This window comes from Alosa pseudoharengus, unplaced genomic scaffold (assembly GCF_046254945.1).
Source record: "Alosa pseudoharengus isolate Yale_2024_CS ecotype anadromous, Long Island Sound unplaced genomic scaffold, YU_APseudo_1.1 YU_APseudo_1.1_scf_13, whole genome shotgun sequence".
Taxonomy (NCBI): Eukaryota; Metazoa; Chordata; class Actinopteri; order Clupeiformes; family Clupeidae; genus Alosa; species Alosa pseudoharengus.
This window is the reverse complement of record NW_027468598.1, coordinates 10,678,937-10,704,293: the sequence shown is the minus strand read 5'-3', so window position 1 is coordinate 10,704,293 and position 25,357 is coordinate 10,678,937. Positions and strand designations below refer to the sequence as shown.

Below are 25,357 nucleotides of genomic sequence, written 5' to 3'. Positions count from 1 at the left end.
ACACACACACAAACACACACACACACACACCCCACCCCCCCATACACAGACCCACACACACACACACACACACACACACCCCTTCAATCCTCAGAGGAAATGGCGCTTTGTGTCGCGGTAATGAGATTCTCACACACCCGGCCTTATTTACCATCTCAGAGAGGGAGTGGAGTAGGGGGGGGGGGGCTCAGAGAAGAGGAGAGGGAGCCGTACACCGCCAACTTTACTTCTCAATTACCACCACTGCTATGTGGACGTGGCCAGAGAGAGAGAGAGAGAGAGAGAGAGAGAGAGAGAGAGAGAGAGAGAGAGAGAGAGAAAGGAGGAGGGGGGGGGGGGGTCCTGCGCATGCGAAAGGTGGCCAGACTGTACCAAATTCTATTTGGGCCCAGTGACAGTGTATTTGTGTATGGGGGTGACAAATGATATAGCTCACACTGTGTTTTTCTCACAAATACACACATACACACACTCTCTCACACACACAGATGCACTTGTTTACCCTTTCCCCCCTCCCCCACAGGAAAAGTGTGTTTTGTGACTGTATGTGTGTTTGCTGTGACTCTGTGTGTTTGAGAGCGTGCACATGCGTGCGTGCGTGCGTGCGTGCGTGCGTGCGTGCGTGCGTGCGTGCGTGCGTGCGTGCCTGCGTGCGTAAGGTGACTGTGGCGCCGGGGCCTATACTCACGATGAGCATGGTGACCAGCAGGTTCTTCTTGGCCACCTGCGCGTGGGAGAAGATGAGGTTGAGCACCTTGGCCAGGTCACCCTTGTTCTCCTCCCGCAGCGTGAACACGCACTTGTCGTAGTTGCCTGGGGGACGGGGCACAATTAAACACGTCAGCGTGGGGTACCTGGAACCAGCCCGGCAGGGGTCGCCGCAGGTCGCACAGACAGGGCCGGGTGGAGGGAGGGGATGGGCATGGGGCGTGTGTGTGTGTGTGTGTGTGTGTGTGTGTGTGTGTGTGTGTGTGTGTGTGTGTGTATAGTGGGGGGGGGGGGGGGACACTGGCAGAAAACACCTTGGCCAGAGCTGTGAGTGGCAGACGGCTGGTGGGGTGTGTGTGTGTGTGGAGGGGGCAGATGATTAAGAAGTTAGTCTGAGCGGTGTGCAAAACAAAGCGTGGCTGTGACCTCAATTTACATTCAGTCGCCACAGCAGCACCCAGCCACTGCAGTGAAGACGAGAGAGAGATGGAGACAGACAGACAGAGAGAGAGAGAGAGAGAGAGAGAGAGAAAGAAAGAGAGAGAGAGATAGGGAGCAAAAAGGCGACAGTGAGAGTGAAGAGAAGAGTGGGTGAGAGAGAGAGAGAAAGGAGGAAGAGAGATAAGGAGAGAGTAAGAGAGAGACAGCAGCAAAAAACAACCAACCGTGATTCCGCGCATCCCTGTCACCCTATGTTCTACACTAGCCTTGGGAGCTCAGACAGGTGATGTGACGTGGCGGACAGACAGACTCTCTCAGCTGTCTTCACGCGCCACCATTTTGAAATGCACAGTTTAATGAGTGTAGTCCGAGAAGGGGGGGCACACCAAATTATATAGCCTGCCTTTTAAAAATAGTTGTTCCCCTCAACAAATAAAAGAGCACTTTGACGAAGGGATGTCAGCCGGCTATACGTCAGCACCACTTCCATTTGCGGGACTGCAGTTATTGTTGTTTGTGGTGGCGGCGGAGACGGAATTACCTCGATTATGTGCAAAAAAGTCAATTAAATTAACTGTGAAAGGCTATTTATTTTAACCTGAGGATACATTTTTTTTCTGCCTCTCTCTCTCTTGGAAATCAGAGTGAAAAACAGAACGCCACAAATATTGGCAGGAGAACAAAGAAAGGGCAGATCAGGAAGGAGACAGCTGCATCACACTGCCATCATGTGGTCAAGTACCAGAACTGCAGTTTGGCACAACCACAGGAACAGATTAGAGATCAACTTGCCAGTATCCCCCAATTCCCAAGTATAGTGTGGTATGTATTATATTTCATCAGGACTTACAGTATGTCTGTTGAGAAGCACTCACCATTCTGAAACTTGACCTCCACACTCAGGTACTGCCTTAGAAGGTCCATAACCACTGCTTTCATGTGCCCACGGATCCCACTGCGATATCTGAACACACACACTTTATTTGGTTACATACTTCTAGTACGGTGAGTTAATCCCTCACTTCTTTTCACCTCCCATGAAGTTAGGCAACATCCCATAGTGCATTGCCACAATATGCACTATATTACAGTGTTATGTCTGCTAATTACAAGTCACAGTAGCATCGCATGCTAGCGGCGTGTGAACCGTTTGCGACGTGTGGGAAATAGGTGTGTGTGGGTGGGTGTGTGTAGTGTGTGTGAGGGTGTGAAAGGCATTTTCACTCACTTCTGCACTAGCTGTACAATGCTCTGTGTGTTCATGAAGAAGACCTCACGCTCGGACTTCCTGTTCAGGGTGGCAGCGTGGCTGTCAAGAATATTGGCGATCTGCACGAGGAGGTGATACAGGTAAACAAATAAATAAATAAATACACAATCGTCGGAGTGGCAGGAGGGGGTAAACATGCAATTTCGCTTAGTCAACACCATCAAATATCTAGCCTGGTGGAGAGATGGGATTGTGTTTGTGTGTGTGTGTGTGTGTGTGTGTGTGTGTGTGTGTGTGTGTGTGTGTGTGTGTGTGTGTGTGTGTGTGTGTGTGTAGGGGTTTGTTAGTGGGCGCACCTGCTGGCTGGGGAATTGGCAGAGGACAGAGGTGATGTTGCTGGCGTACTGCGCCAACTCCCTGCGTATGGCCTTCTCCACGGCAGGGGGCACGCGGCCCGACACGCTGGTCATGATGTCCTGCAGCTCCAGCAGCGGGAGCGAGGGGTCGCGCAGCAGCCGCATCAGACGCTCCACCCACTCACGCAGCTGCACACACACACACACACACACACACACACACACACACACACACACACACACACACACACACACACACACACACACACACATCACCCATACATATATAACACATACATACGTTTCATTCACAAGATACACACACATATAGACATATAGATATAAACACCCACACAAACAAATAAGTCAACACATTCAAAGACAAAGATGTGTGGCTACTGGCTACACAATAGATTGTTGCTTCAAATGTTCAATACCAACCATTACCCTGCAACGCTCTACTAAAAAACACATAACGCTTCAGAATAGATCACTCTGTGACCTGTCTGTGTGTGTGTGTGTGTGTGTGTGTGTGTGTGTGTGTGTGTGTGTGTGTGTGTGTGTGTGTGTGTACACTCACCCTGATGCTGAAGAAAGGCTCGGGCAGGCAGAAGCCGTTCATGATGTGGGAGAGGTGGTCTAGCGTATGGTGGAAGACCCGGTGCAGCTTCTCCCCCTGCAGGGCTGCCGACTGGATCTGAGGGAGAGTCCCCGTGAAGAGCTCCGCCTGGGGGACACACAGACACCAGACCAGGGCCACAAGGGCATGAGAGATACAGCCTGACACACACACACTGACACGCACACACGCACACACACACACACACACACACACACACACACACACACACACACACACACACACACACACACACACAGCAACACTTCCACAAACACACACAAACACACACACACACACACACACACGGCCATACATATAAATAGATGCATAATGCCAGCTTTTACCCGTTGAACCCGGCTGGGGTCGTCCAGTTGCAGTCGGGCGATGATACAGCCCGGCTCCAGCACGGCGCCAGCTCGTTTGACATAGTAGATGTGGCCGGGGTCAGTAGTGTTCAGGGACATGACCATCTTCATCACCTGGGCCGATAATCACACACAAATGATTAAGTGGGTGGAACACAGAACAATGCGTCCATACAAACATATTCACACAACCATGTAAACAAACACAAAACACAAAACGCAGTCACACAGAGAGGAAATATAACACAGGGACTCAAGGACCATAAACCACACACACAGACACACACACAGACACACACAATGAACACACAATGTGAAACACACCTGCACACACTGACACATAGCGCCCCCCTGCCCTCACCTCGATCTCAGCGTAGCACTGTCCAGTGTTGACGTGGCCTCCATCCTCCACCATGTACTTGCAGAGTTTCCCAGCGGAGGGCGAGCGCAGCAGTGTCGGGTCATTCTCCTTCTCGAACACACACGTCTTGTTATCGATGGTGATGCGGTACCTGCGGAGACAGGGGAGTGGGACCCACAGCAGGGGCCGGCTGCTCAGAGACTTGTGTCGCTCAGCTTGGCAGGTATACAGAATACAGTATATGTGTGTGCTTTCACTCTGATTTCAGGTCAGTCAGAGAACCACCAAACACACACAAACACACATACTCACACACACACACACACACACACACACACACACACGCTGTAATCCTGTTAAGCACTTGGGCCAGCGTGAATCAAAGGGATGCTATATCAGCTGGAGTCTATCAAACATATCAAACATTCCAAATAGAATGGATAACCTTTTTCCAAAAAAAAACTGTTAACCTATTTTGGGACATGAAAAAAAAAAAGAAATTAAAAATATGATTTTCTTGCTGTTTTTGATTTGTGGTTGCTGTGGTGCATACTGTACCTGTCCACTTCCTCCTTCATGTAGGTTTGTGTGTGTGTGTATTCCTTTCCTACTTGTCTCATCCCACTCAGTGAACTGACTGACCTGTCCACCTCCTCCTTCATGTAGGTGGTGTAGCTGGACCCGTCGTAGGAGAGCAGCAGGCCTCCGTCACTAAGTCGGTGCACGTCCACCTCAGAGCACGAGCCGTTCATCAGCACCACGTAGGAGCTGGACGACTGGCGCGTCACCTTCAGCACATACTTGGAGCCCTCGTAGATCAGCTCCACGTCCACTGTGTTCAACAGCGTGTGTGCGGGCAGAACCTGACCCCTAAGGACACAGTACGAGAGAGGGAGGAACACGCACACACACAAACACACACATAAAGATGCACACACACATACGTACGCACACACACACACACACGCACACACACACACACACAAGGATACACACATGTGCACATGCACACACACACACAATGACAAACACACACACAAAAGCAAAAATAGAAACACTCAGCCTTAGCAAATATATATGCATTTAGGCACTCACATAAACACTCTTATTATGAACCTCTCTGAAATTGACTGGCAATTACATTAAAACATACATAATAACATACACAGCATAATGAACTGCACTGCAGCTATACATCTGAAACAGTAATGGGCCAAAGCATATTTCCATATTTTAAAGTGCTGGGCATTACAGGCCGATTGCCCGACCCTTCATTCCCCTGCTAACAAGGTGGTTCAAGAGGGCAATTCACGAAATACATGCAAATAAACTCAAATGTTCCCAAATGTTCACATTAATGTAGAACCCTTCTCTGAGAAACAATCTTGCTGCTTGGAAAATAGGGGAGTGAAATAATCGTTCCATTTCAATCAGGACCCGTGTTGGTTAAATCAGGCCCAGCGTACCTTTCCAGTGAATGTAGGAATGCCGAGACGCTGTTCTTCAGGCTGGAGTCAGCCACGTGGAGCGCCCCGCTCACAACGCCCAGCATGGTGTCAGGACGCTCAGCCTGCGCGCACACACACACACACACACACACACACACACACACACACACACACACACACACACACACACACACACACACACACACACACACACACACACACACACACACACACACACACACACACAGGGTTAGGAGTTGGCAAAGGCTTGACAAGGCATTAAGCACTTTGAATTACCAGATGTGTATGAATTCTGTTATATAAATAAGCATAGTTTTATTAGGCAAAGTCTGGTATGTGACACACACACGCACGCACACACGCACACTTAATAGTGTTAGAATTGTATTGTGTGTTCACCTGCATCTTCTCAGAGATGAGCCTGTCCAGCCAGCCCGTGTCTATTCGATTGTGCTGGAAGCTGTCAGTCTCCAGTAGTTTGATGAGGTATTCCACAGTAGTTCGAAAGTCTCCACGGATAGACAGCTCCTTCAGAGCCACCACCATGTTCCTGACAAGGACATACAACAGCCAAGATAAGTCTGTGACAAACAATCCAGAGGGTCTTGAACATGGTCAACACTAAGAGGAATAGAAGTAACCATGTCAGACGTTAAGGGTATGCTCTGCATATTAACCTTTTCTGATATATCATTTGTGCGACACTGGGATCGCTGGGATACAAGGATGATGGAAAATGAATTGGGATAGTAGTAAAACTATTGTGCATGGTGCCATATCTGTCCATAAATTAAAAACAATACTAATGTGAATGTGCACATCTGTTTGAAGTGAATATTTGTGTCTCACATTTTCTCACAACTTCCCATGATTATGTGTATTTATGTAACAACTGAGTAGGGATGTCAGTATTTGAATAGAATTGAATGAAATAGAATTCAGAAATAGAAAGTATTTGAATAGAATTGAATGAATGAAATAGAATTTCTTATGTTGCAAATGGTTATCCAAATCATCTATGGACAGCAGTGGTAGATGTTGTTATGTAGCACTTACGAGATGGCCTCTTCTCGATTCTCTCCCCAAGAGAAGCAGTGGCCGAACTGCGAGTCAGCAAACTCATGCAGCCCCCCAGTGGCCGCCACGCTGAAGTAGCCCCACACGTTCTTACTGCTGCGGAAGTTCAGCTCCTGGACCGTCCCTGAGCTGGGCTTGAACCCCTTCAACAGACACACAAAAAAGCCATTGAAGCACCTCCAGGACTGCAAGATAAAAGAAAGGACTTTGAGGAATACGAGCATCCTGGGATCCTGGAGGTCATCCCACTCACCTCGTCCGGGTTCTCGCTGGTGATGCGTGTGGCAATGACATGGCCACGGGGACAGGGCAGCGAGGACAAGCCTTCAAAGTCGACGGGCGAGTCTCCCCAAGGCTGTGCCCCGTACATCATGCGGATGTCCTTGATTCGATTCAGGGGGATGCCCATGGCAATCTGCTCATCACAAAGAACAAACAACATGGTCACTGTGATCCATGCTCCTCTCAAAGTAGCCTTCTAGATTACAATGACATTTGCAGGCTGGTGTAGGGCTTGTTGACAGAGGTGGGAGATCACAGAGGCAGAACACTGGCATCGCTGCCGCTGAAACAGCATTCAGGCATTTGGAAATGAGGTTTACTTTCCCCTCCAGCATGTTAATGTTGTTAATCCTGGGATTACGGGAACACTTTCAAGGTGCAATTACATCACCGAGTATGGGAAAGGATCAGCGGCATAATAATAGATTTAGCATGGCTCTTCAGTATAATCCTGTCATATTCATTATCAGACCAGGTGGTCCAAATGCTATGCCATCTAATTAAAAAAAGCATGATGCATCGGGGCTATAAGACAATAACAAATAAAGATTCTTCAAGGACTGACTATGGACGAATCCACATGGCACGGTCACATGGCACCGACGTGTCACACTGTTTCCCGTCCTGTCACCCGTGCCTTCCAGCCTTTGGGTTACCGTGACAACCGACCAGCCAGCGTGATGGCGTGGACATTGCTTCTCAGGGGAAACAGTGGTACCAGATGCTCGTTTAGACCGCCCTTCCTCCACATTACCCCTGCACGCTAAATATTTGGGGGTAAGCACTTGCCTGAAGCTGGGCAGCGGGCAAGTTGACATCGGCGACCATCTCGGTGCAGGGGTGCTCCACCTGCAGGCGGGGGTTGAGCTCCAGGAAGTGAAAGCTGCCGTCTTGGCCGTAGAGGTACTCCACTGTGCCTGCACTTACGTACCCCACCATCTTGGCCAATGTCACAGCACACTGAGAGACAAAACAAATGCCACAGTGTTCCAACAAACATTCAGAAAAAAAAATGAGAAGCTCTATTGTAGATTCAACAGACTGAGGCCCTCCAAGAACATAGAGACAAGTCCTACACATGTAACCATTTGTTTTGTTAACTTTTTTTATTGCGAAAATCCAAAACGAAGGGGTAAGCCCTTGTTTTGTTACAATGTTTTCACTGTGAAGATCCAGTACAAGGTTCAACTGACAGATGGATGAGTAAAGCAGGCCCATACTGTACCTTCTCCATTTGTTCAAAAACATCTGATGTAGCGATGGTGGCCGGAGCCTCCTCGATGATCTTCTGGTGTCGCCGTTGCACAGAGCAGTCACGGCCGAAGAGCGAGATGGCGTTGCCATACTGATCTGCCAAAAGCTGCACCTCCAGATGGCGAGACTGTTTGGCCAACTGCATGACAAAGATGGGCGAACCAGGGACCTCGGTCTGGACCTAAGTGTGTGACAAGTAAAACATGGACACAAGGACAGCCAACTCCTTTGGCAAATGTCACAGCTCAAGCACACAATTGAGATGCAACGCACGTGATTTACCATCAATCATCGGTACTTGATTTCTAATGTAATGTATTAGCAACAAATGTGTATCAACTAAAATGAAGGTGTTTTTGACCCATATTTCAAAGTAATATACACATGGCAAAAGTCAGGGTTGGGGGTTATCGACACCATAATACAACCACTACAAGTCTCCACTTCAGATGTGATTTGCTCAGCCAGGAGGACAATCCATACCTGTCTGTAGAGGTTAGGGAAGTCCTCGGCACTGTTGACCTTGCGGATACCCTTGCCTCCACCCCCTTCGGACGCCTTCACCATAACAGGGTAGCCGACTTTCTCTGCTGCCTTAGGGAGTCAAGAAACAGGAATGACAAAACCATTCTGTCCAGGTGTTCTGTTATGACAGGTTGATTCGTAGAAACAACAACACACAAACAATGTGTCTGGTTATATATTGTAAGCAACTGTTCTAACTTTACCTTCAAGCCTTCTTCCACGTCCGGGACACATGCCTGCTCATAGAGATCAGACGGCACAGTGATGACCTTGTTCTTCTGGTCACTCTCCGACCACTCCACGGTTAAACCTATGATTGGAATGGCGGGTTGGGATAAACAGTAAGTATGTGGTAAACCAGAATACCAAATCACAGCTAGTGTGTCTACAAGCTTTTTCGAGGTGTAGTCAAACCTGTTCCACTCCATGGGAGAGTCGGGATGCCAGCAGTCTGTGCCACTATGGTTGAAGCAATCTTATCTCCCAGTGCCCACATGGCCTGACTGGGAGGACCTGAATGAGAGCAGGAAGTACCATTACATTAGTGTCGTTTAGAAAGGATCCCCATAGCTTATACGGGAAGACAAGCTGTCTGCGCAGACACGAAAGTGCTATGTGTATATCTCACCCATGAAGGCAATGCCATTCTTGTTGAGCAGCTCTGGAAGTTTAGGATTCTCGGAGGCGTGACCCCAGCCAGCCCATACAGCCTAGGGAAACACACAGAGCACACACTGTTCACTGAGGACCAAACAAAACAGCAACATATTATGGATGTTTCTAGCGGCTTCAGTGTACTAGACTTTTACCTGGACTGGTATACGCTTCGCTATGTCCAAAATGAGCTCCACATTGGCATAATTATTATTATTCGCCCCTCCAGGAACGGGCACATAGTGGTCAGCCATCCTGATGTATTCTGCAAACAAGCAAATCTGACAGTGAGAATTCATGCACAGAAAACCCTAAACTCCTAAAACACTGTCTTCTTTATTTACAAGTAATGTTCAACATATAACCTGACAAAGTCAAGCAAAACTTTTACGGCAAACTTTCTAACACAAAATCATATTAATAAAAAAGAAGAGGATTGGAATGTTGATCAGAACTGACTGATGTAACCATATATCGATCCCTATTCACACTAGTTTGAAAGAAACCTCCAAGGTGAGGCGACACTATCTGCAAGACATGATACTGTAGCTTCTTTCACCCTCTCATGTCCTCACCAGCGTTAGCCTTCAGATCCTCCGGGGTAACCATGACAACAAATCGGATGGCACGCTCATTCCGGAACATTTCATAGGACCATCGACGGATTGAACGCATGCACTTCACGGCCGCAATCCCATTGTTGGCAATGAGCACCTGAAATTGCCGTGTGAGCAGAAATCAATAGCAAGGTTTAGCATCCGGTTATCTAACCACATCAGCTGCCAACAAACTGCAGACAAAGTTGAAAGAGAGAAAAAAGAACCATAAGGCACAGAATGCTTAAGTGACCTCATTCCTTAGGTGCCCACACGGCACTATTGTCTCTCTCTCTCACTCCGTCTGTGTCTTGCCCTGGCCTTGCCTTTTCAATGACTTTGTTGCCTCCAAAGCGTGTGACAAACTCGGCGGGAGAGGCCACCGTGAAGTCTCTTTGCAGGTCCATGCGCTGGCGGTCTCTGCCCAGCTTGACCAGATGCAGACCTGTCATGCCTTGCCTAGGGAGAGTGAGCACAAACCCGTTTAGCAGATTTACACACTCACACTCACACTCTCACACACACACACACACACACTGAGAGAAAGTAATGGCCATTCTGTTTAGGGGTCATTAGCACCAGTCAAAAGTTGAATGTTAGTATGGGTGTAAGTAGCAATACACAGATTGATCAAACTGAAAATTGAGAAACATTTACAGACCCATTACAAATTTTGGATTTAATCCAATAACAATTTAAATCCATGTGTTTTTTTAGAGCAGTCAGAAAAGTTTGATATGTTACACTCTTTAATTTACCATTCTGAGGAGTCATAGAAAGGATCAGAAAATGGATTTGCCTCTTGTGCCTCCATTTCAACATCAACATTTCACAAGCATGTCCGAGAGAAACGTACAACCACCGAAACCCTCCCTTCACCAAGGCTTGCTTCACACCCCTCCTTCCCGGCTCAAGAGCCAGTGAGCATGCAGAGATTTGAGGAGGAGGAGGGCTCCCCCACATCTCTAAGAGGGGTGGAACCCAAATCACTTCTCCTGTTTGGCCAGATGCCTTGACTATCCCGAGAAGCATTGCATTGCATTATGGTACAAAGACAGGGCAGGTAACCTGGTAAGCGAGTAAGACCAGATTGCCAGGTCAATGCGGATGATGACGTGAGGCTGCAATAAGTAGGAACTTGCTTGAAATCTTTTCTTTTTAACCCATGCTGAACAAATGTACTTTCTCACTCGTGAGTGAGTGGGACACCATGTGTGAGTGGATCTATCTATTCAGGTCAGGAGGCCAACAGGAACTGTATCACCACATCTTAGCTACTTGCATCAGTTATAAATGCAAAATCCCAATATACCCCAATAATCAATCAATAAAGTATCTATCTAGTTAAATATTTTGCAGTTCTTCCTCTTCTGCAGATAATTGGTGGTGATAATGTTTTGTAACAGATAGGCCAATGAAAAGTATAGATTCAAGGATGAGGTGAATACAAACATAGGCCTACTCTATAATATTTATAATTAAAAGTACATTAGGGAAAAAACATAGGCAAAATTATAGGGTGCTCAAGTAACATTAAACCACTCATAATAATTAAAGAAGAAAAAACTACATACAGTATACACACACACACACACACCTTGAGTTTGGTAACGGCCACTCAGTGGTATCAAAGCCAAGTTCAGACAAACTGTCAGAGCTGTTTGAGGAGGATGGTGTCGGAGACAAGGACCTTTCTCTCATGTCCATCAGCAGGTCTGCTGGGCCTATGCTCTCGTCCTTAAGTACTTCCCCTGAAAGGACACACTGAGGATCCACTGAGGACCCCTCCCCGCTCACTTGATCTGTCATTGCTGGAGAGGTCTGAACGACGCAGACAGGAAAGAAGGTTATTGCGTTACTCACAGATCTGACGGCAACGACACTTGGTAAAAATGGTGGTGGAGTAAATTTACATTCTCTTCAGAGCAGAACTGGCAGGAGAAAAGACTATATCTCCCTAGTTTCCCTTGGTGTAATGTTTAATAATTGCACCATAATGGTTTCACAAACCAGCTGACCATGACCCTGTCTGGAACTGGCAGCACTAAGAGATTGTGTGTGTTAAAGTGCAAGTCATGCATTCACAGAGCTAGAAACAGCCAACACTGTTACACTATCAAACATTGTTACACTTTCACAAACACTGATGATGAATCCATTACAAGTGAAAACTAAAGGCACTCAGAGAACGTATATCCAAACATAACAAATTGTAGGCTACAATAATTTGTGGATTGCCTTCAAAAGGTAAGGGGTGGCTACCCCAGTAAACAATATTAGTCACATTTAAGGAACATTTTCTCCGAAACTTTTAGGCGTATGGGTATCATAGAAACGTCGATCACGTAGGCCTACTTGTTAACCTCTTTAATTACGAGGACTGTCTTGCTACAGTAGGCCTACATCAATTCCAAGCGAATCGTGGGACAGAAAAAAAACTGGCAAACTATGACCGTCTGTTATGAAATGTGTCTAGCCCTGTGGTGTCATAGTTCGCCGTTAAAGAAAGTGGTAGGTTAATTGTTCCATGGCCCCCGTATTCAAAGGCAAGGCGGTTTTAGGTCGTAGTTGTTGGGAAGTATGTAGGCAACATGCATGTAGCCAACGCATGCGAGAGACAAGCCACGAGAGATTAGTATTTTACGAAAACTTTGCGAACATTCTTGCTACATACTGCAGCCAGACGCACAGTGCCATCATGTAGGCTACAGTGGGTGGTATCTTTTGGACCTTGACCCTCCTACAGCCTCTTGGGAAAGCTCGACTTGTATAGTGATTGGGCAATAATAGGGTCTGGTACAATGTGTCAAACCTTTTCTGGGGAGATGTGTCCTCCTCGGACTCTGTCCTTTGCTCAGCTGATGGAAGGAAGCAATATTCAGAATCAGATATTCCGTTTATATAGTAGGCCTAGGCTTAATGTGTAAATTGATGTGACTTAGTCTTAGGTATGCCAACTACATTGTGTAAACTTGAAGGAGTATTTAAATAAGTCGGCTTGTAATTCGTATTGCGGGCATTCAGTTGCCCACGCCTGATTGATTTTTACTAATACTAACACTATAAATGCAGCCATTCTATTTTGCTTTGCACCAGATCAACTGTATTAGATCGATCAAATAAAATAGATCAAAGATCTGAGTTAATATTAAGGCTGGTCCTAATTGGTGGGATATTTCCTCACGCTTACATTACGTGCACTCCGATTGGTTCATGCATTTTCCTAGCAAGGCGGGAATTTGTGTTGGTAAACTAGGCAGTAGACATAGGAGCATGTAACCAAAACCGCGGACAATGATGGCGTTTTTATGGTGTTATATCATATAAGCTTCCTTCATTCTTCCCTTCACATATACAAAGGTAAACAGACTGTCGAGCGCGATTGTGTGTATATTTCAAAGCAATCAGCTTCAATTCGTAGCCGTAGTGACGTTTGCCAGCGTTACCTACCTAGCTTAGCCTATTCGCTAATTCCAGCAACATAATTTAGGAGCTATCTAATATCATGTAACGTTAGCTAAATTGTCTCGGTAGCACGAGCTTAACTTAGGTGTAAAGACAGCAGATGAACTTACCCAGAACTGATGTCTAATAAGTCATTTACGTTATCAGCTTTTAATCTCCTATTCAGATGGTCTTTTGGTCATGTTTTCCTAACGTTATCTAGATATTTTGCTCTCTGACTTCAATTTTGATTAACCTGCTAGTTGACGAATATGACAATTTAACACCATCTTGGTCCTACCTCCTTCGCTAACTACAGCTAAATAATAGCCTGGAAAACCCAGACGAACTTTGGACAAGGCTAGCTAAATAACTGAAATATCCTGACATTACCATGCCCAGGCATGTTCAGCTGGTGCTTCAGACCGGCCAGAAATAACTTTTAAGATTACTGACAAGGCATGCCCCTATTTGACACACTGAATGTCTAAAGTCTGACGTTAGGTAATGTCATCCTTGTGTCAACTGAGACAGACACAAGCTAATGTCAGCTGCAACAAAACAGACTCACTGTAACGTTTCAGCGTTCACTTCATGACTACCATCATGTATAACATCTTCCCAAGTTTTGGGGGGGGCTATCTTGTTCTCTCGTTAGTACCCCCATTGGTTCCCCTGAATACGGGATGAAATGTTCCCAAAATATAAAGTATCTTCCAGGTTTGTTGTGAAGAAATAAATTACCAATGCTGAAATATCTGAAAATGTACAGAATTGTACACAATTTCAGTTTGTAATCTTTACAAGGTGATTTCTTTGTCAGGGCAATCATGGCCACTTCTTCAGCTGTGGAGTACACCATAGGCGGGGTGAAGATTAATTTCCCCTGCAAGGCCTATCCGTCCCAGCTGGCCATGATGAACTCGGTGAGTGTACTAAAGTGCAATAAGCATGACCTATTCATATGCAGCAGAGCTGTCAAACACTTTAGAATGCAGTCAAGGTAAAGTATGGACAATCACTTCAGTAGTCTGAATAGCGTCACCTGTAGCGTGTCCAGCTTTTCTGCTTGACTACCACCATTTCTACTGATTGTGCACTGATTGACTCTCTTTGCAGATTGTCCGTGGTCTGAACCATGGACAGCACTGTCTCCTGGAGAGCCCGACAGGGAGTGGGAAGAGCCTGGCACTGCTGTGCTCTGCGCTTGCCTGGCAGCAGGCGCAGTATGGTAGGCATCACTCACCCACACACCAGCAGCTTCAAGTGCTGCTCAGTGGATTCTGTTGGCTTTTTAGAGACTTAAGTGGTTATTTAGGAAGCTCCCTTTAAACCAACACTTTGCCACAATCTGCTTGTTTTTGAGGACATAACCACACCTGACGTTACAGCTAGCCGTACAAGTTATGCACTATGTAGGTAGGTCTGTTAGTCCAGGATGGAATATCTGGCCCTGATGTAAGAAGAAGCCTTCACAGCCTGACATTGCTAATTTTATCAAATGATGTCAGCTATCATCTTAACAAAATATTATCAGTGCTAGTTGGGCAGGTGGAGTTTCAAATAATTTATCAACAGGTTGCATTATTAGTAGTTTGCTTTATTATATGAAATGTCCTTTTATTTACATCTCCAGTCCTGTGTTGTTCGGTATAATGTTAATTAGCTCTGTATAATGTTAATGTTGTGTGTCGTGTGTCCACAGCAAAGGTGGAGAAGATCAGTGGAAGCCCCTCTGATGGCTGTAAGAAGCCAGACGTTACCACACCTTGCCAGTGTGCCTGTCATAGCAGGTCAGCCAGGACCACCACTCCCACCAACGCATCGCCAACGGACCAGGTTATAGTGGACCTCACAGGCCCAGACACAGAAGCAGCTGCATGTAGTTCGCATTCAGCAGGGAAAGGTACTGTGCCCAAATGATGTGGAAGTTGAAAGAGATGCTTGATGCGCTGTAAGTCAATAAGTCTGTTTCAATGCAGTTTACAGGGTTCCCACGGGTCATGGAATTTCTGGAATATCAGGGAATTTTTGAAAGTCTATTCCAGACATGGAAAGCCAGGGAATTGTATAATTTTTAGGGACAAGTCATGGAATATCAAGGAATTGTTGTAGCAGTTTGAAATTCACTTGCAAAAGTACATGAATACAAATTGCATTTCCACGCAGAATTGGTGTGTATCTGGTGATTAGCTTTACTGCTTGCTTGGGTAGTTGTGGTTAGCCCAACTTTGTTTATTCAATGGCAAAATTCCATTTATACATTTCCTGTTCTAAAAAAAGTAAAAGATTCTTCAACGCTACATGGCTGCTTTGAAATCTTTGGTCGGTGTATTGTACCATTCATTATATCGTAGGTCATGATAATTCTTTTTTTTTTTTTTTGTCAGGGAAAGTCATGGAATGTTGCATTTTAATTAGAGTGGGAACTCTGAATTTAGTGCTAATGAGGCTGCTTCATTTGAGACAGTGCTTTGTTTTTGAGATAGATGTTAGATTCATATGTTGTTGAGGTTCTTGTTCAGGTGAGCATGATCTAATTACTGGTAATTACCAACTGCATGGTTCCATTCATTGTCTTTTAGAGAAGGAACACCAGGCCAAGAGAGCGTCGCTCGCCTCCAAGCTCTCTGGCAAGTTGCAGGATTCCCTTAACACCAGTCCGGACAAGGATGATGACTTCCAGACTGATAAGAAACGCCTTCGCACTCCGCCTGTAGACCAGAGGGTAAGAAGTGCACTATGTGTGTGCACCCACAGCACTTTTCACATCATACTGTGCTCTACTTTGTGTTGACTGCTAGTACTGCTAGTCACTGTCATGAGGAGAGCTTCTCCACAAATGAGGACTGCTGATTGCCATGTGATCAGGCTATAATTGACATCCCTTAGTCCTTCAGTGTGTGTGGGCTCTGCACATTCTGTAGAGTGAAATTACAACAGGAAATGTAGCAAGCCGACGCAGTAGTCTGATTATATTTACTCGGAACAAATATATATTAATAATAATTTTGTTAGTGATTGATCAGTCATTCACAATTTGTTAGTTGCACTGCGGGTACAATATAAATTCATTATGTTGTTTTGACAGCTGATGGTGGCATATTTAATGAAAATAGAAGTTGTGTATTACACATCCATAAGCTAAATAACCTACCAAACATTTCATGAAATTGTTAAATGCATGTTCCATAAAATGTATGCCTTTCCTAATCAGCCATCTTAAAATAACTAACAATGTCAGTGACATGCATATCTGTAATTGTCCTTCAGTAGCCCTTGTATCCTCAGTCCCTTCCCCTGTTTGCTTACAGAGCAGTAAGCGGAGGTGTCTGGACCACGACGCGGCGCGCGGGGTGGTCTTCATCGATGACGATGATGAGGCAGTGAGGCCTGTCCCCAGGGCCCAGAGCTGGACCATGGAGCTGAGCTCTCAAGCTCGAGCACAGGGGGCCCTGCCCTCTCCAGAGTGCTGCGTGAGTACGCTGGCCATTAGAGTGGAGATGTAGAAAAAGAGGTAGAGGTTGAATAGTTCTCTAAATACGGGCATTTATTATATTTTGTATGGACTGCATTGTTGATAGCTAACTTATTATCAGCATTGCATGCATTGCAAATAACACACCACTGATTATTTTGGCTTGGATTGTTGAGTCTTTGTGAAATACAATTTTTGTCCAGTAGATGGCAGCAGAGTCCACACATTCTCTTTCATTTCTCCCATTGGGGAATTGTATGATGTATGTGCTAGATAACAGAAAATATGTAGAATATTGTCCACGTGTGATCTGGGTTGCCTGTGTTTGTATTGTTATACTATTGTTATTGACAAGTTACTATTGAACTTGATGCCATGTCCATAAGTTCAAAATGGTAAAAAACCAAGGACTTTCCTAAGGTATTAAGAAACTTGGTGGGGCAGAAATGCTTCTAATTAAAGGCATTTGAGGCCTCTCATTAATCTGCTGCAGAATGTTTGAGTGATCCAGAGCTTTGTGCATCTAAGCTCACCGAGACGGCAGCAATGGCAACAGCTCGTCATATCATACCTGTGGAAACGGAGGCCGAGCCTCCCCCGCCGTGATCCCTATCGCGTCGCGCGAGGGCCCGGGGCTCAATCAGACGCGCTGTAACAAACACCCCAGGTATGGCGGGGAGGCCGCGCTGAAAGGAATCTGTGTCAATGTGCTCACCCCATCACACTGGAGAACATATTGCTTACAACGGCCACAAAAGGAGCCGGCAGTGACTAGTGTTACACGTTCCTGGGGATTGGCAGACTGTTACAAAAAGGGGGGGGAGGCTTAGTAGGCTGGGTGGGGAGGAGTGGAGAATGGGGGGGGGTGAGCTTTACGGGCTGTGGAGAGGTGGTGGAAAGAGAGAGAGAGAGAAAGAAGAGAAAGGGAACGAGGGAGAGATAGAAGGTGAGAGAGACGGAGAGAGAGAGTGAGAAGGAGAGCGGCAAGGCCTCGGGTTTCACTCTCTCACCCGACACCGCGCCTCCCTCCCGCCGAGTGCTGACTGACATCTTCAATGGGCCCTTTGAAGCGAGCTCCAGTTTAATTAAGAGGTTTGCCTTGCTTCGCAGTGATCTGTGAAAGCCCGGGATAAATATTGAATGGAACTTCACCCACTGGTGACTGCGCTCAGGGGGACAAACAGGTGCACTATGGGATGGAGAGGGGGTGGGTTGCGAGGGTGGTAGTGGGAATGGAGAGGGGTCTCCAGAGGTCTCCGGGGGCAACCATGGAAGAAAAGTGGAGAGGCTACTCTGTCCATTTGCCCCCCCCCCCCCTCCTCGGGAAGCTCATTCAGCAGGTAGAGGAGTGAGGAGGTGAGCCGTGGTCCAGCTGCGACAGTGTGAGATTTCACTCGCTCTCTGTCGCGTCCCAGTGACCGGTGCCAGGCTTTCAGAGGCCTCTCTCTCCACACCCGCACACACACCTCTCTCGCCTGCCCACCCCGGCCGCTGAAAGCCAAGCCCTTTGTTTTGGCGTTGAGACTCGAGAAGCCACTCGCCCGCCCTCGGCCCCCCTGCGCCGTGCGACCGGAGCCGGCTCGCGGCGGCGGTGGTGGCGCTGGTGACGGCTTGGCCGGTGCAACCCAACACAGGTCCTGCTCTCTCTACACCTCGGCTGTGTGAAAACCGCGTTTCTCACAGCCACACTGGCACTCTCGGCCGTCAGGAGGGCCCCTGTGTGTGTGTGTGTGTGTGTGTGTGTGTGTGTGTGTGTGTGTGTGTGTGTGTGTGTGTGTGTGCGCGCCTCCAGACAAGCTGGAGGGAAACACTGATCCCACTGTGCACCCTCTCCAGAGAGAGAGAGAGGAGAGCGAGAATAAGAGGGAGAGAGACCCTGGCATAGGTCCTATCCGTGTAGATATCTAGGTGCATCTATACCTTTTAAGAGTAAACTAATATGGAGGCCGCCTTTAAGATGTCTAGAAGACGTGGATGGGTGGTGCGCTGGCAGGTCCCGTTCAGTGCCACTGCCCCCCTGCATTCAGCATGGCGGCCTGACACGTCAAGGCTGACACTCCCGCACAAAGCCCTCCACTGTTGGCCCCTTATGAAATCTGATTGCTGCTGCCGCTGCAGGACGCGATGTGGAGTTAGTGAGGTAGAGGAGGAGGAGGAGGGCGAAAGAATGCCGCGTTCAGTGGCAGATGTGTCTGGGGTGATGTAGCCGGCCAGGAGCGTCCGTTATCTGCATTCCAGGGGTGTCTCCTGGCCGCTCGGAGGGCGCAGGCGAAGGGGCGGCGGGGGCCGAAACGGTGGCAGGGAGCGCGTAAGCGGATAGCCTTGTGTCAGCTGTTTCCTGCAGCACCGCTGACAAGGGCCCCCATTCACAAGTCGAGCCGTTCTCTCCCCATCATCACCGTGCCGCTCCGCTCCACTCCACCGCCCCCCTTCCCCCCTCCCACCTCTCCGATGAATAAGTAATTATTCGCCACAGAAGGCAGGATATTTGGACCGGGCTATTTAATGTGGCAGCACTAGGTAAGATGATCCATCTTTCTCTTTTCTTTTTTTTTTTCTTTCCTTTTTTTTTCGGGTTGGGGTGTGGGTGCGTAACTCTTCCACAGAGGCCGTAACCCGAATCGCTCTCTCTTTTCGTTCTCTCTCTCACACACACACACACACACACACACACACACTCTCTCTCTCTCTCTCCCTCCCTCCCTCTTTTTTCCTTCAGTCCTTTCTGTTTATTTGGCAAATCAGCCAAATGGTCTTTATCCTGCAGCTTAGGGACATCTCACCGGGAGACAAAAAGACAAAAAACAAAGGAAGTGAGAGTGAAAGCGAGCGATTCCATTCAGCTTCCATTCTTATCACGCATTGTAATATTTAATGGCAAACATCGGCTGGTTCGGGTAACCAGAGCCCCCATCCTCAGCGAGGCAAGGGCTAAGAGACAGCTTGATCCCCGGTATTGAAGTGTAACACATGCCCTGACTCGGCTGATTGTTTATAAGGGCTAATCTTACTGCCGCGGCTTTGGCTGAGAGCGAGCGAAGTGATGGAAAAAGAGCAACAGGCTGAGGGTGTCAATGGTTTGTTATTATTGAGCCGACTGAACCAGCACTAAGCCCAGTGGGGCTTTTCAGCAGGCGCCAATTATATTAATCAGCAGGCGATCGTTTTTCACGGCCGTGAAAATTACAACAGGAAAATGCACGACACACAGCATTACCGGAACAAAGAAAACAAACTACTTTACAGCAAGGAGAGCAGGGAAATTAGTCTTTGGTTTTTAGTGTTTTCATCCCTGAGATGGCCTTTTTATGTCTTGTGCTACCACAAGTATATACCGGTATTGCTTTTATGTCAGATCAAAACTAATGAACACACTTCTCTTAGAACTAAATGCATTTTTTTCCTTCTTCAGAAAGAGGTTGTGGGAAGAAGAAAACTTTTGCAGGCAGTGAGTTACTTATCAGTCGTGACTGTTTAAGTTGTGTCCTCTACTTTAGCAAGTTCCATGTATTGTCAGTCTGTACCCAATCTTGTTCAGTGGTGCACTGAATGCTGCCATAGTACTCCAGTGTGCCGTGTGTCAACAGTGTGGTTAGGGGCTGTGAAGGCAGCGTGCCCGCTTGGCAGTTGGCACAGGCCAGAGCCCCAGACATGAGTGGCTGAGGTGTGTTTGTCATGCCCCTCAATGGGCAGAAAGTGGCCCACTTAAAGGCTCTCATACAGAATGAGGGATTGGTTACAGCCCAGCCCCAGGGCTTTGTGTGTGTGTGTGTGTGTGTGTGAGAGAGAGAGAGAGTGAGAACACCATCCACCACCACCACTGCAATTACGGCCAGCCAATCAGAGGCTCCGGTCCTTTGCTCCTCAACAATGGCCATGTCTAAGCTTTCAGCCTCAGCAGAGGTCATCTGAGCCGACCACAGCAGCCACCTCTTGCCCCTTTGTTTCTGTTTATCTATACGTTCAACGCCCACAAAAGACTCGGCTCACACATATCCCGTTATTCCCCTCTCTCTCTCTCTCTCTCTCTCTCTCTCTCTCTCTCTCTCTCTCTCTCTCTCTCTCGCTCTCTCTCTCTACAGCAGTTTGTTTGCCTGTATACTTACTTGTCCTGACGTCCCTGTCCGTTTCTTTGTGTCCTGTAGTCCCCTGTGTCCTGTCTTCTGTGTCCCTGCGCCGGCGCCAAAGGCGGACGGACAGCAGCGGGCGGCGGAGAAAAGGCCCGGGAGAAAGAGAAGGGTGGAGGAGAGGCGGCGGAGAAGAAGAAGGTGCCCAAGATCTTCTTCGGCACGCGCACGCACAAGCAGATCACGCAGGTGGCACACGAGCTGAAGCGCACGCTCTACTCCAGCACCCCCATGACCATCCTGTCCAGCCGCAACCACTCCTGCGTGCACCCGGAGGTGGCGCCGCACGCTAACCGCAACGAGCGCTGCAAGGAGCTGCTGGACCAAAAGGACGTGAGTCAGCCCTAAAGCAAACCAAAAGTCCCAAAAGTTGGGCTGCAACAGTGTTGTTTTTCAAATTGCTCTGACATTTTATAGACCAAACTTGATTCTAACAAATTGATGAATTCAGGAAATAAGAGACAGATTAATTAATTATGAAAATGATCGCTAGTTGAAGCCCTACAGAAAAGAGAGCAGGTGCAGGGGTCATGAGACATGACGTGATCACACACACACTCACACACACACACACACACACACACACACACACACACACACACACACACACACACACACACACACACACAGCCCCTTTTTTCCAGACACTTTTGGTCCTTTTGTCTGCATGTGTCTGTCAGCATGTGGAGACCCTCAGTGGAGATGAAAGGGTGAGAACAGAAGACAGCCCCAGAATGGGATGCCTGCAGGCCTCAGTTCACTGGGTTCACTAAAGATTTACACACAGGTCGTACCACACACCACTTATGGAATGAACAATAAGTCAGAGTTCAGAGCTTTCTATGAAAATAAATCTTGTGGTACTATTAGATAGTAAACTATAAAGTGCTTGATGGCATGTCTTATCCATACGCTCCTGTATCAATAGCAGTCCAAGATGATCACTTGCTCACTCTGATTGGCTTTGGTCACATTTACTGTACATGCAGGGTTTGTTGTATCAGTTGGATTAAAATCATTACGACTGGCGACGTTGGGTCAGCTATTTACATGTCATGATCATCTAATCCAATCAGGTGTTTAATACAGGAATAATTTAATCGGAATAGCTGTGTAATATGCACACAATCTATTAAGAACTTCCGATAGGATCAATAAATGTCTGTCTATCTATTAGGCGCAGGGTTTAAAATCCACACAAAAATACAAATCGATCATCTGTTCAGCGCCGTTATGAGGCACCAGCGGGAAGCTAATGCATGCTTACTCATACTAATGTGAGTAATGAGGTGAGTAATTAAAATGCCTGTAATGAAGAAAGAAGCACAGGAAACTGGCGTTCTCAGTTGTCTCAGATAATAATCGCTATTTTGATTTAAATCTTAGTATATAGATGGTGTCATTAGCTAGGCTGTGGGTGGGTCCTTAAAGATAATCACAGTGGTAGTGAAATTGTTGTAAGAAACTGTTTTCAGGACATATAGGTTTGTTCATGTTACAGGACAAGTAATGAGCAGGCGCAAAAAATCTGATCCGAGTATTTATATGGCTGTTCAGTTGGTTTACAAAAAGAATACACCACCCATTTGAAATTTGAAATGCGACCGTTTCATTTCGATCAAAGTGGTCATACTGTATGAGTAATTCTTATGATGAATCCGATTTTAATTGGATTTAATGTGCCTGTTAAAAAAGTAGTTTGTCGAGGGTCTTAGGGTTTGGCACAAATGGCAGAAGTCAGGCAGACATGGCGTGAATGATGATATTTATTTTTCCATCACCAAAAGTATGAGTCATCCAGTGCAAAATTATAGGAAAAAATAATGCAACGAGAATAAAAAGAAAATAGAAACAAAAATACTTGATTGTGTATACTTGGTGTGATTCAACGTCATGTATGCATCCATCGGCTAAACACACACAAACTAAACCTAACGCAACACAGTCCATAGCAATGAATATTAATAGCTTGAACACAAGTCCGTTGTTTAAAAGTACCACATGTTTAAGTTTGGTGCGGCCATTATATGGTTGCGTGAGGACGCGCAGATAGCTGTGGCGTCACAGTGCCCATGTAAACCCACCTAGTGTCGCATTTTGCTCATCACATATTTACACCATGCTGTTTCATGTGTCCTTTTAGTGAGAGAAATCCAATATTAGTCTGGCCCAAAAATATTGACCCCATTATCACATGACTTGAGCAGGGCCTGAAAGATGCTGTGCCATTTAGAGCACGCTGACGACCCTTGTCTGTGGTTGCGCTCTCTCAGGTTCCTCTTGCCCATTCTCTTGTGATTTGTACCATACAGTTCCTCCTTTAGTGCTGATGGCGTGACCTTTCACCCCTGCCTAGCCAGGGTTGAAGTTCGATGCCGTCCAGCCAATTCAACCTCTCTCACCCCTCAATAGTGTTTGCTAGTGGCACCCTTTTGAACTGAGATTGACCTCTGCCTCCAACCACTTCAGAAACACACCCAGTTTCCTGTAAGTGCCCCGTAGGCACGAGAACGAAGGCGACACTAATTCCAACCCTCCCGTCGTCCGCTGACTTCTCTTTTAAGCTCTCTCTTGTTCTCCTTCTCGCCGCTCTCTTGTCTCCTTTAGCTCGTGCTTTGACAAGAGGTGTAAGGAGAAGAAGACAGGTTGCCAGTGGATTATGGCGGCGGTAACACTAAACCCCGCAGTTTAAGCGTCGACAAAATGAAATCCCTGTCACCCTGAGCTGTGGGCGGCAATTAGAACCCGATAATGCCCACCACACAGACACATACACACACACACAGACACACTCCCCCCAGCCCCCGAGCTGTCACATCACGATGAGCTCTCTGTCACTTTCTCCTCGTCTGGCAGGGGCGGGAGGCCTTCAAACGCACTTTGTATCCAGACGGAGAATGAGCGCGATTGAGACTGAGGGATTTTTTTTGTTTAATCGTCTGTGGTGGCTGGCTTCTGCCGGAGGAAGGCAGATGATCATAGCTTACATTATGAGCCTCTCATTAGGCTGTCAGAGGAGGTGTCCCTGCCACAACCCTAGCGTGTCGCACATGACATGAAAGAGGCAGGAGCTTAGGTGAACGGCCGGGCGACGGGGAGCCATGATACTCTGCCTCACTGAACCATCGCACTCCCCCCCCACCCCCACAGCCACTACCCGCCCGCTGGCACTGTCTCTGATGTGCTCCCACTCCACCCAAACGTTAACCCCTAGCTAACCCCTCACCCCAACACCACCTCAGCCCCCACCACTCATGACCTCACCACTCCACTCTGCGTTGCCTTAAGCCCTGACTGTATAGGCCCGTCCAGACTCCTCTGTGGCCGCTTGTCACTGCAGGCCAAGAGGCCAGCGATGTGCTGTAAGGCCTCTTACTAGTGTGTGGCGTCGGCTTCGCCGGCTTCACCCCTGCACGCTGGACGTCATCACCTCCCCGAGCAGGGCGAGCGAGAGGCATCGGGGGTTAATCCTGCTCTCGGCCCTGCTGTCCCTGGCTAAGCTCTGACGGCTACAGCACAACACAGGGTGCAGACAGCCAAAGCAGGCTCTGAGCACAGACTATAAAAAGACGTGAGAGTGGCTTTAGGAACAGTCAGTCAGTCAGTGATGGAGAATCATTGCGTTGAAATATCAGCACATAGCAGTGTCACCCCTTAATAAAGTCAGCTCCTATTATGCATACTTGGGTTTTAATTCTTTAAAAACTGTAGCATGTAAGCAGCTTTGTGGTCTTGTTTATGTGTGTACATATACATGTTTGCATGTGAACATATAAAAATGAATGTGTGTGTGTGTGTGTGTGTGTCAACAGGGCCGTAGCTGCAGGTACTACCACAACGTGCACAAGATGCGGGAGCAGAGCTCCCTGCAGTGGGTGCACGGGCTGCACCAGGCCTGGGACATCGAGGAGCTGGTCAAGCTGGGCACCAAGCTGCGCTCCTGCGCATACTACGCCGCCCGCGAGCTCATGCAGGAGGCCAACATCGTCTTCTGCCCTTACAACTACCTGCTGGACCCCCTCATCCGCGAGAGTGTGAGTCTGTCCTCGAGTGGTTTTTATTGTCTCCGAGGAGCAGTTTAGTTTGTAACAAGTAGCATGGTTCCCACGAGTCATGGGATTTCTGGAATATAATGGAATTTTTGAAAGTCTATTCTAGACATGGAAAGTCAGGAAATTTTATCATTTTTTGGGCAAAGTCATGGAATATCAGGGAATTTTGTTGTACCAGTTAAAAATGCACTGCCAAAATACATTACCGGTAATACAAATACATATATTTCCATGCAGAATTGGTGTATATCTGGTTATTAGCTTTACTGCTTGCTTGAGTAGCCCAACTTTGTTTACTTTTGTTTATTATAAAAGTAAAAGATTCTTGAATGTTAC

General features: G+C 47.1%; 2 protein-coding genes across 2 annotated transcripts in view; one reads left to right on the top strand and one right to left on the bottom strand.

Annotated features, from left to right (window-relative positions):
• Window positions 1-10,766, bottom strand: part of LOC143121636 (acetyl-CoA carboxylase 1-like) — a 74,028-nt gene extending 63,262 nt beyond the window's left edge. Inside the window, exons 1-22 of the mRNA XM_076282108.1 lie at window positions 10,679-10,766; window positions 10,247-10,379; window positions 9,900-10,038; window positions 9,480-9,589; window positions 9,299-9,380; window positions 9,085-9,183; window positions 8,874-8,980; window positions 8,629-8,739; window positions 8,117-8,326; window positions 7,681-7,851; window positions 6,863-7,024; window positions 6,589-6,752; window positions 5,932-6,082; window positions 5,530-5,633; window positions 4,706-4,933; window positions 4,064-4,214; window positions 3,682-3,816; window positions 3,296-3,442; window positions 2,716-2,904; window positions 2,378-2,478; window positions 2,025-2,113; window positions 689-813 (exon numbers count right to left, since the gene is read on the bottom strand). Coding sequence (XP_076138223.1) covers window positions 689-813; window positions 2,025-2,113; window positions 2,378-2,478; window positions 2,716-2,904; window positions 3,296-3,442; window positions 3,682-3,816; window positions 4,064-4,214; window positions 4,706-4,933; window positions 5,530-5,633; window positions 5,932-6,082; window positions 6,589-6,752; window positions 6,863-7,024; window positions 7,681-7,851; window positions 8,117-8,326; window positions 8,629-8,739; window positions 8,874-8,980; window positions 9,085-9,183; window positions 9,299-9,380; window positions 9,480-9,589; window positions 9,900-10,038; window positions 10,247-10,379; window positions 10,679-10,734 — 2,964 coding nt within the window. The 5' untranslated portion in view covers window positions 10,735-10,766. The remainder of the gene's footprint in view (window positions 1-688; window positions 814-2,024; window positions 2,114-2,377; window positions 2,479-2,715; window positions 2,905-3,295; window positions 3,443-3,681; window positions 3,817-4,063; window positions 4,215-4,705; window positions 4,934-5,529; window positions 5,634-5,931; window positions 6,083-6,588; window positions 6,753-6,862; window positions 7,025-7,680; window positions 7,852-8,116; window positions 8,327-8,628; window positions 8,740-8,873; window positions 8,981-9,084; window positions 9,184-9,298; window positions 9,381-9,479; window positions 9,590-9,899; window positions 10,039-10,246; window positions 10,380-10,678) is intronic.
• Window positions 10,767-13,169: 2,403 nt separating this feature from the next.
• brip1 (BRCA1 interacting helicase 1) overlaps window positions 13,170-25,357 on the top strand; it is a 37,870-nt gene continuing 25,682 nt past the window's right edge. Inside the window, exons 1-8 of the mRNA XM_076282107.1 lie at window positions 13,170-13,280; window positions 14,188-14,290; window positions 14,484-14,595; window positions 15,070-15,270; window positions 15,950-16,092; window positions 16,679-16,840; window positions 20,988-21,302; window positions 24,782-25,003. Coding sequence (XP_076138222.1) covers window positions 14,195-14,290; window positions 14,484-14,595; window positions 15,070-15,270; window positions 15,950-16,092; window positions 16,679-16,840; window positions 20,988-21,302; window positions 24,782-25,003 — 1,251 coding nt within the window. The 5' untranslated portion in view covers window positions 13,170-13,280; window positions 14,188-14,194. The remainder of the gene's footprint in view (window positions 13,281-14,187; window positions 14,291-14,483; window positions 14,596-15,069; window positions 15,271-15,949; window positions 16,093-16,678; window positions 16,841-20,987; window positions 21,303-24,781; window positions 25,004-25,357) is intronic.